The sequence below is a fragment of the Camarhynchus parvulus genome, chromosome 1 (genome assembly GCF_901933205.1).
Source record: "Camarhynchus parvulus chromosome 1, STF_HiC, whole genome shotgun sequence".
Taxonomy (NCBI): domain Eukaryota; kingdom Metazoa; phylum Chordata; class Aves; order Passeriformes; family Thraupidae; genus Camarhynchus; species Camarhynchus parvulus.
Window position 1 is genome coordinate 85,156,980 of NC_044571.1, and position 14,761 is coordinate 85,171,740.

General features: G+C 40.3%; 1 protein-coding gene across 4 annotated transcripts in view; it reads left to right on the forward strand.

Moving 5' to 3' along the window:
- TENM4 (teneurin transmembrane protein 4) overlaps positions 1–14,761 on the forward strand; it is a 595,878-nt gene that overhangs the window by 490,434 nt on the left and 90,683 nt on the right. For all 4 annotated transcript variants that reach the window (XM_030971231.1, XM_030971250.1, XM_030971240.1 and 1 more), the window contains one exon: positions 7,368–7,584. In XM_030971231.1, the coding sequence (XP_030827091.1) occupies positions 7,368–7,584 (217 nt within the window). The remainder of the gene's footprint in view (positions 1–7,367; positions 7,585–14,761) is intronic.

Sequence of the window (14,761 nt, forward strand, 5' to 3'; positions counted from 1 at the left end):
GAACTTGTAGATTCTAAACACATTATTATAGATCTGGTTTATGCCAGACAGTGGTGATTATCATGTGTTTTCTGTCATTTCCTCCTTCCACTTCCTTTCTTTTTCTATTCAGATGTTTTTGTAAAGAATGTAGCTCTGGATTATGATGAACATTTTGCAGTGTTTCTGTAGTGACTACCCCCACAGAGGTTCTGCACAAGAGCCCAAGGAGTCCTGTAATTCAAACACTTGACTGCTATTACATATGACTGTGTTATTTCAAATTTGCTAACAAGTGCTGAACACTTAGAGGAAGATATGAGGGCAATTCCTTTCCCAGGCAGCCAGCAATCTAATTTAGCCCAGATACAAGCAGTGAGAAGCTTATTCAGGTGAAATCAAAACAGAGCAGGTGGGATAGAAGGAGCGAAGAGAATATAAATAGCTAACATGGACACAGAGAGTTGACAGTCATATTGCCATTGTTCCTTACAGTTGGGTTTTGTTTCCCTTTGTCTCCTTATAGGGGGACCAAAAGCTGCAACTCTTGTTGAATAAGTAAAATTTATCTTTGCAAAGCGCTGGAGTAAAATCCATTTATTCTCCAAATCCAATTCAAGTAAATGGAGTGTCAGTCCTCAGCTCAGGAATTGGATCAGAACATCATTATTCCTGTAAAACCTTTATCAGCACAAACATCCACGTGAACAATAACTTGTTTGTGCAAGTACTGAGCCATTCCTTTAGAGCCTTCCTCTAAACCAGTTTAGATTAGAACTGAAAGAGTAAAGCCTGATTCGCTCAAGGGTAAGACTAAGACTTTGTTTTCTTTACCTTTGAGCATTTACATTTAAAACCTTTCCCACCCAAACTCTCCCAATAATTTATCCAAAAGCATCACAGGACAAGACAGTGTCCCCACAAAAAGTGATAATGTTGCCTGATGAATGGCACAGAAAGGGAACTGAAAGATAAGAACTGGATGAGGTAAGAGACACGATTATTTGTATAATCAGTGCATTTTATTCTTTCCTTGCCAGTGGAAATTCTCCCATGGGAGACAATGGGGTTTATTGTTGTTTTTACTTCCTAGTTTTGCTTTGACTAATACAGTTTCTCATAGAGGCTCATCCCATTGCAGTCAGTGACAAAAAGCGTCATGGTCTTTAGCAGGAGCAATCCTTGAGTTTGTCATGTATGCTGTCCCAGATTCACCCTAATCAGGCTCCTTAAGCTCACCTCCCTCTGACTGCCTGTCTGCCTGGGGCTTCCAGAGCACCTCACAGTTCACAGAATGCTCTCTGTGTACAAACAGGTCCATCCCTACCCATGGCCTGCCTGTTCCAGCCTGACACTCGACATGCAGCACCTGTCAGAGTCTGCTTAAACACATAATAACACCTCTGGCTGCAGGTTATTTGCATTCTGTTGGTGATGTTAGCATGACTGATTTTTGTTGCAGCATCCATAACTCTGTAGAAATGCTCAATTATTCAGTCTCAGCCAGTTAAGACACTGCCCATTAAATCAGCCAACACAATTGTAGGGCCATGAAAAGTCACAGCTAATTTGAAATTTCATTAGCTCTCAGCTGATCTTGTTTTCTGCAGAAGCAGTGTCTCAAAATCAGGCCTTTGCTTCTGTACAAAGCTCTAATCCTTGACACCTTTTGGGCGCTGCATGGCAGTGAGTGAGGAACTTGGAAGCTGACTGCAGAGGACACGAAGGAGAAATGAGACTGCTGTGGGATTTGTGAGCACTTTGCAGCCAGCAAGTGCAGCAACTACTCAAGGAGAGCAGGGACAGCAAGTAGCTCCATTGCTGCTGAAGAGTAATTATTTTGCAGGAATTTTAAAATATCTGGTTGATTTGGGTGGATTTTTTTTTTTTTTGCATGCATCATACAGACAAACATCATAAAGGACGTGACTTTCAGAAAGTGGTGGGTCATAAGCAGTGTTTGAAAGCCAAGTAATTTTAGCTCCTCTTAAATTTGGTGTCCAGGTGACTATTTGTGGAAGGCAGTGATGATAAGGAGTATCTTGTGAAATTCCTGAGTGAGGTCAGCATTTCCATCTGTTGTCATTATCTAGTGTTGCTGTCTCGATAGTCATAGCAAGTGTTTAAAGTCAGTTAAAATCAGGGGTTCTCCAGCTGGCATTATGCAAATGTTACACTCATTAGGCCGAGGTCCTGCTCCAAGAAGACACAGATACCTTTGGTGTTCAGCCCCTTCCATGAAACAATACTCTCATGGAGAAAAAGCTGAACATACATTGCAGATACAAAACTTTTAACGAGAATTGTGGTTATTTGATTGGGTTGTGCTGACACTTCAGAGCCCTTTGAGACTGGAACAGATGTTTTGTGAACAGAAAATAAAAAGACGGTCTCTACTCCCAGGGAGTTTGCAGTCTAAAGTAGCAGTTTGAAGAGCTCACTAATGGGATTGGTAGATTTGCAGTCTTTAAGGGAGTCAGAGCCTCATTCTAAAAAAAAATTGCAACTCCACCCAAAAGATACCAGCTAGAGAAGTCATCCCAAAATAAAACTCACTATATAGTGATATAAAGAGTGCAGATTACCTGAAAAAAATGGTCTTGGTCCCCTAAAATACAATGTTGGCTGAATAAATTGGAGCTGCTTTATCCTCAATGGCAGAAAAGAAAGGGTTTCTGCTGAGCCCAATTCATTTTCCTTCATGGAAGGAAATGTATCTCTCTCTGAAGGGAATGAGCCAGGGCTCACAAGATGACCTGTAGAGGTGCCATCCGCTCTGCTTTATTCCCTGATTACTTGAATCTTAGTGAAAGATGCAAACCCCTGAACACATAAATTATTTACCAGATGTAACAACATCTTGCCAGTGGCTCCCTTTTCACAACAACAGTGGTTTGATTCACCCCATGGTAACTCTAAGAATGCAAAAAGGTATTTATTTCAGGCTTCATGCAAAGGAAGTGGGACAAAAGAGTTTTGGTTTGGTTTTAGCAGGACTGTCAGAGGATATATATGCGTATATAGAATGCATAAACAGTCTCAAAGATGTAAACATTCCTATTGCATGGAAATAAGAAGGAACACAGGAGATGTCTTAAAATCTGGCTTAGTGACACATCTCTGAATTAATTTGTTAATTGGAAGGCATCCATGATTGAAGATGTTTCTGTAGGGATCCCTTGGAATTGGTTGTTGTATCCAGCCCTACTCAGCATTTTCATTATTGTCTTAGAATATAGTTTACTTCTCTCCTGGTAAAATTTTTAGGTCACCTAAAGCTCAGAACGGTGGTAAATAATGTACCCAGATCATTTTGACACAGAGTGATCTGACTCACATCGCTGCAAGGTCACAATCAAACAAAATATATCATAATGCAGCAAAATGCAAAACAGCCCTGGGAACAAATAAAGCATGTTATACTGGAGGGTTGAGAGATTCTTGAGAAGCAATGACTCAGAACAGGATTTTGAGGTCACTGGAGGTAATTGTCTCAACTTGAGTTCTCAATTCAAGGCTTTTGCAACTTCACCTCTGTGAACCTTAGGAGTATAGAAGCCCAAAAATTCTTTGAGGAGGAGGAAGTGGTCTCTTTTCTGCACCCAATATTGCTGACATAGTGCTGTGTCCAGTGTTGGTGTCCACACATAAAAGATGTGAAATTACTGGAAAGAGATCAAAGGATGTCATACACCAAAACATCCAGTGGATGGGAAACAAACCTTAAACTGGGAATTTTGTTCTTCCTTAGCTGTTCAGAGAAAAGATTTGAAATGGATTGTTGTTCTGTGTGGAGGTACTTGCACATGGAAAAGACATCAGAGCATGCAGGGCAGAAGGAACTATTGGTAACTTTACGGACAAAGGTCAGACAAGACCAGTTGTGGGATACTGGAGTTAGACAAATCCAACCTTGAAATATGACACAGTTCCCTAGCAGTAATTAAGCATTTCAGAAGCTTATTGGAGGAAGTGGTTGACTCACTGTAATCAGCTCTCTTTGGTACATGAGATATTTTTCTAAAACACAGGCTTTAATCCAGTTCTGCATGGGGAAAAAAATCAACAGCCTATGGCTATAAGAGGTCAGACAAGCTGATCATAGTAGCCTTAAAACATATGAATTGCAGTAATCCCCCTATGCAAGACTTTAAACTTCTCACAGAGATAATTCAGCAACACATTTGTTCTCTGCTCTGAAGTGCCATGATCATATTACAGTTATACTTAATTAAGAGAGCTGTCACTTTTTAAAACCAAGGGCTGTATAAAGGCATCCATAACTAAGAACTTACTGTGCAGCCTACCTGTGCTCTGGGACCTACTGGAGTTAGGAATCCTCATGCAGGTCATGGGTCTCTGTGGCTTTGCTGCTGCTAAACTTGGGGTGCAGAGGGCATTGACCCCATGTCCACCTTCCTCTGTTACCTGTCGAATTTGCAGCGATCTCTAATGAAAATTCACCTTTATGCTTTATGGATTTCAAAGGTGTTTTGAATTACTCTTTCATATTGTTTTTGTTGAATCGGACAGTTAATGCCAGAGTCATGGGTCAGGAGCTTCTCGCAAATGTCACTTTATCCTCACTCTTCTAATGGATCCAGTGAGAGATCTCAGGGCATGAGAAATCATAGCTGTGTACACTGTCATTATATCTGCTGACAAGTCACTGTAGGGTATCACTTGGATGACTTTTGGACCATACAGTAAAAAACCCCAAGAAAACAGTATGCACATGGAGACATCACTACTTATCATCTGGCTTGTAGATTAACTCTTGCTGTTCTGCGTGACCCAGACAAAAATAGCCATTACATTTTCCTAAGTTAAGAAATGCTTTGTCCTGAAACGGCTTTTGCTATTAGAGGGAGTTGAGTAGCTAAACGCCATTTCAGCCCTCGAGTGCCTTCATGAATTCAGGACGTCAGTGACAAACCTTTCTGGTGTAGTTTTCCTCAATTTATTCCATTTAGGTCCAAAACACATTACTTGAAAGTCTTATCTGCAGATGAGTCCTCATCATTCTCACCTGTTCAAAACATTGTCCTTTGCATCTATTCTTCAAACATTTATCTACAGTTTCCTGCAAAGACAACATTTTCTTGCTGTCTTGCAGCTTCAGGCCTCAAAACACATTTCTGATGCCTAGAAAAAAGACAGGTTAATGAAGAGGTATGGTACAGCTGGTTTGCCCTTCTTTCAGCCAGTGGCTGTAGCCTTAGAAAACATTGATGTGTGTGAGAAAAAGACAACATTTTATCTTGCTTGAAACTGTAGTCAATATAGTAACAAGGCTGGTTTGTTGTTTGATTTGATTTTTATTATTTTTTTTAGCTGTGACTAAGCCTGTTGCATCTAAGCCAGTCTGTATTCTGTGAATGGTCTCTCAAACTCCATCTGAGATTTGCCCTTCCAGAATTCTACTAATCTAATCATCTGCAGCAAGCAATTTTTTTAATGGGCAAAGAAATTCTAATTAGTTCTTTTTCATTATCATTAGTCATCAAGAGAAAAGGCCAATGGATAGGTTTAGTGTCCAAGATGAACATTTTTTGTGGCAGTTTTGTAAGGAGTTATAAAGATGTAGAGATGTTAGGACTGACAGAGGTATGGGTAACAGATGGGATTTTTTAAAGCACTTTTGCTGGCTTAATAGTGCTCCCATTATCATTAATGGCAAGTGCAGAGCACTTGTGGAAATGACCCTGTGTGTGTGTGTGTGTGTGTGTGTGTGTGTGTGTGTGTGTGTGTGTGTGTGTGTGTGTGTGCGTGTGTGTGCGTGTACATGGAGCAGGTACTCAAATTACCTACTTGGAAGCTCTGGGAGCCCCTACCAGGCTTGTTCAGCTTTCTGTGTTTGAGTAACCACATGAAATGATGATGTCAGTGATGTTTTAAACACTAAACTATTCAAAGATTGGAACAGGTACAACTCAACAGAATCCAAGTCCATGATGTGTGAGCCATCTTAAGTACTAGAACAATGAAAGATGAGATTTCACCCTATTTATATTGCAGTAAATACAAAGTAATGCCAATAACATTAGTGAAAGGACTTCTAATTCATACTGGTAAAAATGGAAGCTCACAAACGGTAATAATAACAAAATGTCTTGTTTTAATTTACTGTTTCTTTGAGATAAAAAAATCCATTATCCTGAGAACTAAAGATTTCATCCCACTTCAAGAGGGCTCTGCCTCTCAGGACAGTGTTGCTCTCCAGGCACGTTCATTTCTTGCCTCTCTGCTGGAGTCATTAGTAGGATGCTTGCTGTAAAGGTGGTGTCTGTGACATATGGAGTTCTCAGCAGCTACACAGAGAGCAGCCACTCATTTCACATAGGTCTGTGAACAGCCATCACATGGTAGTAATTTTCATTCACTGTCAAACTGTCTTGCTTGAACTGATGAGTTGGAAGTGAAGTGCTCCATATCCCATTACCCCAGAACAAAAACATCCAGTTCCCTTATCTGATTTAAAGATCTGTCTCTACTACATGCTAACAACTTTTATTGCTAAATGTGATGCTTCATTAAACCTCTTTTGAGCTTTTTTTGGTATTTCTTTTCCTGTCACCACTTTTTACTGTGCTGTTTGCAATGAGCAGTGGCATCTCCAAATGAATGGGGCATGTTGCGATGGTGGTGGGAGGGGAAGTGGTACCGTCTGCATTTCATGGCTTGACAGATATGCAAACCCTCATTTTACTGGAGTACACTCAGCAAGCCTTTTCATGGGTGTCCACTGCTATTATTGTTGTTACTATTAATTTAATGGTGCTGAAAGTGCAAGATTTATATCCTTAGAGTTTGAGGTCATCTGTTACTCTGTGTCGGTATCGAATCAATGTGACCAAGGTCAAAAGAGATCAAACCTTCACAGCAAAATATCCTTTACTTTCTACTCTATTTTACTAGGTTACATGTATAGATCTCTCTACAGCCGTGGTAGATACCATGGCTTTATTCACCATTTAGTCCTGCTGAAAGCAAACCTGGTAGCTTTGGTGTGATGCGATTATTAGAAGCAGGGTACAGAAGTTGTGTATTTTGGCAAAAAACCCCACAACAATCTTTGGGGGCTCTGGAGTTAGTTATCAAAGTGACTGAGTTGTGGAATGGCACATCCTAGGATTAATCTAAAATATGCTTTTTTGAGAGCCCAGTCTATTATATAAGTTTTCATGCATTACATACTACTGCATATTTATGTTATGTATTAATGTGTATTTTGGGTTCCTTATTGTGACTTTGAGTGAACATGCCTTACTCAATGTAGATGAAAATCCACATTTCTCTCTTGTCTGCATTGGAAGCAGTTCTTGCACCCTGAAGTTTGTAGCACTCCATGTTTCCATTGCTCTAAAATGTTCCTTACCCTTCTGTAGATGGCCTGGTGGATTGCATGGACCCAGACTGCTGCTTGCAGCCACTGTGCCACGTTAATGCGCTGTGCCTGGGCTCCCCGGACCCCCTGGATATCATCCAGGAGACACAAGCCCCTGTCTCCCAGCAGAGCTTGCATTCCTTCTATGATCGAATCAAGTTCCTGATTGGCAAGGACAGCACTCACGTCATCCCAGGGGACAATCCTTTTGAAGGCGGGTAAGTGAATTTTGGAGTTGATTCAGTAAGTGGTGAAGCATAAGCCACTTGGCCGTTTTAAGACATGGAAGGGCAGCAAGATGCAGAACAAATTGTTTAAATGAAGTAGATACCTGAAGACTTTTGTGGCTGATGTAGTTCTGCTGACTGTCTCTTCACCTACAATTTCCTGCCAGCCACTATGGCAAGATGCTTCTCTTCCAACACATATAAGCAGTTCCATGTTTCCTCACTTCCCTTATTTCAAGGAATGAAAGGCATCCTTTCAGCTCTTCTAGATGAAGTGATTGACATTGTGCACAAGTATCTCCTAAAGAGCAGTGACAGATCTTCCTTTGACAGAGACAAAAGAGAAGGAAACTAGAATGCTATTTGCAATCTATAGTGTGAATGTTAGAGACTCAGAAGAACTGAGGAAAATCATACCATCTAGAGATGGCTGTTAGAGTGATTTGCAATATAAGCAATCAGTTTGAATATAGATTGGTTTTAAAATCAAGAAATTCTTTATTGCTGCAATTATCATCAAGAAACAAGAACCGGGAAGCAAAACATAGCAGTTCACTTCTGTGACTGCATCTCAGGATTTTGGTTTAAGCATATTCCTTGTCTGTCAGGGCTGGTCATCCCTGAAAATCATTTCTTGTAGCAGGGTAACTGAGGTGTCAAATTCCTAGATCACTCAGTGTCTGCCCTGAATGTTGCCTTACAGAAGTTGTGACCCCGATCCTGGAGGTGGCTCTCAACATGTAGGTTTGAACTCTGTTGAGCTTCACCCAGTCATGAACTGCTTACTTTCAGCTTTCCCACACACAGCAGTTAATAGATTGGCACTGAAAATACACAACCCACAACCCAATACACACAATGTTTGTGTGGGTATTTATTTCAGCACTTACATCTCAAGTGGCCTCTCAGGCCCCTCTAGCTCTGACCTAATGCTTTTCATGGAGGGACACTGCCAGCATCTCTTGGGTACCAGCTCCCATATATTGCCTGTTTTGGTAGTCTACAGGCTGACATCGTCATCACAGTAGTGTCAGGAAGTTGGCCTGAGGTGATATTTCCCTGATACTTGTTGCTTCCAAGGTCTTCAGGGTCCAAGAAAACTGACAACAGTGACTCAGATTATAACCAAACACTTTTATGTTGCAAATTGTTGTCCTTCATTGTCATTCTGAAGATCACAGGTACTGGATACTGAACAGTCTGGACTCTGGACGAGGCATTGTGATTTGTTGCTGTAAAATCAGGCTTCAAATGTTCACCATTTCATTCTTCTGATGTATTTAGGGTAGCAATTCCTCAACATTTCCACAGAGGACTCTGTTATCAGGTCCATATGTATACTTTCTGATAGGCAGAGGATTTTGGTACATGCTTAGTGAACTTTCCATACAACTAATGAACGCTGGGAATCTTCATATTTGTGCAATAAAAAAATAAAATTGCAGCTTCTCTTGAAGGGCTGCTTGCATTCAACAGCATACAGAGCTGGGGGAAAATAGTGGGAATTTCTAATTATATTGTTTCTGAGAGTGCCCGCAGAGGACCAACAGAAAGAATGTGTCATTTGGCGTCACATAAATTCTTACAGAAGTTAGGTGTGTTTCATAGGTCTGATGATAGATCTCTATGTAGGAAGGACCTACTAACCATCTGAATTCTGAATCAGGAGAGATTCAGAATTCAAAATAAGCACCTGCTAGCATAAATGTTTGTCTGGTATGTAGGTTACTGGAGTGAGGGAATGCAAAGATTCAGATCGATAGGAAGGGTTTTAATGACTGCTCTTGATTAAATGCAGTGGAAGTAATAAAACTTGTTCTGTTTAAGTTAGGATGAAGAATTATACAGAGGTAGCGATGATTTATGAGGTTTCCATTCTCAAATTATCAGCATAGGGTGTGTGCCACTAAGCATGGTCTACAGATATGTCACCTCAAGCTGTGATTGTATTGCATCTCTCAAGTTAAGTATCTTGATTTGTAAGAGTGATTGCAAGTAACATTGAAGAACCTCGACAGAAGGTATATTTTTCCCTGAGACAGCACCTGGTCCAGGCTCATGGGGATGTTGGGTTGTTGAAAATGCCACTACTCTTTTGGGATTTTCAAAGACATCACATGTTCCTGTTAGTTCTTAAAGACCCTATAGATCTGGCTAAATTCAACCATTGCAAAGGTTTTCTGCATATTTGGCCTCTCTGTAGTTTCAGTTGCCTGTTTCACCTTCCAGAAAGCTGGGCCTTTGAACAGCTCCTCTGGTCACCCTGGAAATGACAGTGCTTCAGCAGTAGTCAGTGATTAATATGGGGCGAAGCATGGTCTGGGACCCAGTTAGTCTGGACAGGCAAGACTGCCTGTTTTTGCCTGTGTGGATATGCCCTTATTCAGTAGCATTGACACTGAAACTTCACCAGTTGCCTTTCCAACAGACAGGTGATAATATCCCTGTAATCCATGGATCCCTGCTCAGTGTCTCTATAAAAATCACAGCACCACTGGGGGCAAGATGAGCTGTTTTCACCACTCCTTCCAGCTGCTGGCTTAAAAGTTTGTCTGACAAGAGGGAGTTATTCTTATGGAGGGCTCCAGCATCCTGCTTTAGGACAACCCTCTCCTGTTGCTGCTGGGATAATTCATAAAGTCATCTCCTTCCTGGTGTAGATCAGGACTGTAGACTGCTGTTCATGGAACTTCCTATGTCTTTCTGTCCCAATGCTATTGTCCTCATGGGGTAGGGTTGGAGGTGGATCCATGTCATTTGCTGTGAGCAGTCCCCTTGAGCAGGCAACACAGAGGTGGGATGGATCTCTGTGTCCTTTGTGTCTGGTATCCTGCATGGGCACCAGTGGCACAGGCACACTTGCCATTCAGGTCAGGAGCTGAGTACTCCTCCAGGCTTCACTAGGTCATGCCTGACTGATTTTCACCCTGAGGGAACTGGGGCACATTTGCATCCCTGTCTGGCCTGTGCAGAAGTAGCAGCAGCATGAAGGAGGTGACTGAATATTTCTGCAATATATTTCCTGAGCTTCAAAACCACAGCTTACCACTCTTCAGAGAGAACAGCAGTGCAGATCACCTAATGGATACAAATAAATGAATGTCTCATGACAGCTAGCCTTTGAGTGAATTTATTATTGAATTACACTCTGGCTTCTTAAGAACAAGCTGAGTTGACAAGCTCTCTCACCAGTGCAGAAGAAAAAGAAAGACAATGATAAATTACTCTGATGGATAAAGGCAAAGACCTTGTCTCTTCTCAAATACCAGCAATTATATATTATTCATGTTTGGGAAGAAGTAATCATTACCCATATTGAAATGAGTGTTTATGATGATAAAGCAAGTACCTAAATTAAATTTTGAATGCGGAGAATGTCTTTTCACATCATTTTGATGAACAGATAACAAGTATTCCTCTACTACTTGGTCATTCTTGTATTGATTTTGAAACCATTTACTCTTACTGTTAGCTTTGTTGTTTTTAAGCCATTCTTAGTTGTCCATCACCATAAAGAGTAGCACAAGATGCAGTGGTGTCAATAAGTTGACTGTAAAGTAGGATACCTGATACATTTGTTCTCTTTTGAAGATTCATAAAATGGCAAGAACAGTCCTGGTCCACAGTCTTTTATGCTAAGTGTTGGCATGGTTAAAGTGCCTCAGAAAACCATGTGTAGAATTGGCACTTTTGTAAAGAGAATTTCAAATCGTTCAATTTTGAAATAAGTGTGTTTTATACCCCTCCTTTTTTAAGACAGATTGTGTGTATCTACTTGCTGCCAATAGTATCAACCTGCTCTGATTACTTGGGCAGCTAGAAATAACCATCTGAGTTACATGAAACATCGGAGAGCAGCATTTGTTATTAGCTGCAAGAGTAGTTCCCGATTGCCCTCAGGTCAGTAGTCTGCGTACAAAGTTGGTTTTGATGATTTAAAATTCTGATCAGAATTAACTTTGTACATTTTTTTCTATTACTGAGTGACAAGGCATCTGTAAACATGTCACTCAACCTTCCTGTGTCCCCTCTCTGTGCCAGGCAGAACAGTGTACCTTACTGATCCAGGTGGAGAGGGTTACACAGCACAGTTAGAAACTCAGAGAGACAGGTATGCTATAAATGCCTGTGTGCACCGTTTTACTGTGAATAAATAAATAAATAAATGGGGTTTATTGTCAGAGTTAAATAGCATTGGTCCCAAGTCCCATCAAAACCAAAACTGTGAATATTGATCATGGCTAAAGAAGAGCTAAGAAAATAGGGGGGGATCAAAGTGCTTTTTCAGAATGTTTTGATAGTCGTTCTGGTCAGTCCTAAGTGATTCTGAAGAACGTTCTTATGTTTTCTTAGTATCCTTGAGGGAGTTTGCCCAGAGAAGCTGTGGCTGCCCTATCCCTGGAATATTCAAGGTCAGGTTGGATGGGGCTCGGAGCAACCTGATTTAGTGAAAGATGTCCCTTCCCATGGAAGGGTATTGGAGCTGGATGGTCTTTAATGTCCCTTCCAACACAAACCATTCTCTGATTCTATGCATATGTTCAAAGCATCTTCTCTTTTCTTTTAGCACATTTTGTCCTATTCATGGAGTGCCATGGGTTCACCCCAGCAGATCTTTCTGAGGTTTCTTCCCAAGGAAACCAAGGTGCTCTGTCTTTTCTGTGTTTTTCCATCAAGAAAAGTGTAACTTTGATACAGTGACCTAAGAAACACTTCTTTAGTTGAAGACAAAGTTAGAGGTCAAAGAACCAAAAACTTACCAGGTGTAGCTTTAATCCTGATGATTTTTCCTGAGCTGGCTAGTCCAGCCCATGGCTCTGTTCCAACTCCAGGCAGATGCAGCTTCCTTCAGCAGCAGGAAATTCTCTGGGTCAGATGCACCCACTGTACGCAGACACCCAGAAGCGATACAGGAGCTTAGGGAGTACAGCAGCTCCATGGGTTAGGACAGCTTGGAATGCTGCATCTAAAACTTTGTCATAGAGATAAAACAGCATCCAGTGTTCTGAGGGTGAGCACTCATGGCACAGCATGGTACCTGTATTGATGGAAGCAAGGTCATATTTTTCCATATTTTAGAACAGGCTAACACAGCAAGTCTTCAGACCCTCTTCTTCCCAGCATTATTGTCTTCCAAAGACATCATTCTTCTTTTGATGCTTTCTACTCATATGAACTCCTTATCAGGTACAAGTCATAGCTTTTTAAAAACTTACTGGTGTTTATTTTGGTAATTAATTCCTTTAAGAGGGATTAAGAGCAAAGCATACTTTTAAAATTTACCCTTCCTATGTACAGGGCTTATTTTCTTTTCCAATGTTGGCCCTCTGATTTTGAGTTTAGCATAACATTATTCCCATATAGTAAATTAATGCAATATATGCAGCTACTTATATCAACTTTGTGGAATTTGTACCTGTAAGACTTAATGAAAGTAAAACTGCTGTCCATATTTATGTTCTTTTGCATGACAGAGATAGTGTAACCATGATGTAATTATATTCCTCTTTTGTAACTGTCAGTAAAAGGAATTTGGTTGGACCCAATGAGCTTCAAGGTCTTGTCCAACTTTAATGATTCTGTAATTCTATAAGTCCTCTGTACAGTCATTAGAGAAACTGGGCTGCAGCTTTCTAAAAATATTTTTAAAACGTTAGATATTTATGACCAAGCAGAAGGGAAGGAGTAGGATCTTCCTAGTGTGATTTGGGCATGCTGCCAAGGCCCAGTGAGGCAATTGATAGAAACAATGCACCATCCTGCACCTGGAATTAAAAGGTCTCAGGTGATACCTGTGTCCCAAGGAGTTCCTGGTGTGCAGAAAACAGCTCATTAGGAGTTTTTTTCATGCTTGCAAGTTTTGAAGGCTTGAGTTTTAAGTACCTCCCAGATTACAGAGGTACTGATGTGCACTTTTGGATTCAGGAGTCCAAACTATGGTGTACGTGTTGATGCATTCTCTTGGATCTGCACATGGATATTTGATTAAATATTTATTCAGTACTTAAGTTACTGTCCTCTGAAAAAAGCTGCCCTATCAGAAAGAGTCTGTCCTTTGAGTGTGGCATTTATTTGCTAAATTGGTTAAAACCTCCTATATAAAAAAGCAGTTTTATAATCCCAAATATAAAATCTTTTGTATTTTATTGGACATTTTTCCCTAATTCTTTTTGATTGTTACAAATCTATCAGACAGTTTATATGTAGTTAACGAACTTCCCCTATGATCATCAAAAGCGAGATAATTTTCTAATTAACCTGGAAATAATGTATTTTTCCTCCTCTTCTGCTTGGTTTTGTTTTCATGGTGCCTCAGATTCAATGAAAGGCAGTGCTTTTATTTCTGTTCTTCTGCAGAGCTGAATATGTGGCCAATGCTTACAAAATAAATACCAGATGTAAAATACTGTAATAATACAGAGCTACTAAGTTCTGCAGACATTTTTAGTGAAGACTTGACATGAATACACTATTTATCTCTGAAAGTTATTGCAGCATAAAGTCTTTATCTCTCATAGAAATAATAGCTATAAAATGACTTCTGAAAAATCATGAAATAAGCATAATTCAGTATTAGGTGGAAAAATTATCTTGTACCTTATGTACTACTGGACACTTCATTTGGATTGTACAGACCTAAAAAAATATGAGTGCGATTGTGTTTCTTTAATACCTTATGCAAAGCAGGAGTGTTTCTTTGATTTTACTGGAGAAAAGGAGAGAGTCATCAGCTCCTAAATCACTAGTCAATCACTTTGTGAGTAAAAGGATTCTTCACTGAAACTTTGCAGTAAAGCACAGCCCAACTTTATTATGTGTTGCATTTCCTATAAAACTCTGTTCTAAAATACTTTCATTTAAACAGTTGGAGGCAGTTTTACAATTCCAAAGATGTCATCAGCATCTTTTCCTCTGCTGAGTAGCCTTCCCATATCCCTTACCCTCCCACCTTACGGTTATAGTTCAACTGAGAAATCTTGAGGTGTAAAAATAGTAAGTCAATGAGGCATAGAGACACAAGATGCTCTGGATGGCAGGAGTGGCATCCAAGAGTGGCCAGATTGCTTGGCAGATCAGAGAGGAAGATTGTGCTGTCATAAAGATAAAAGGACACACATCAAGAAGGTGAATAATGTTCAACTCCTGGGCGAAGTATTCAAAGCAATAA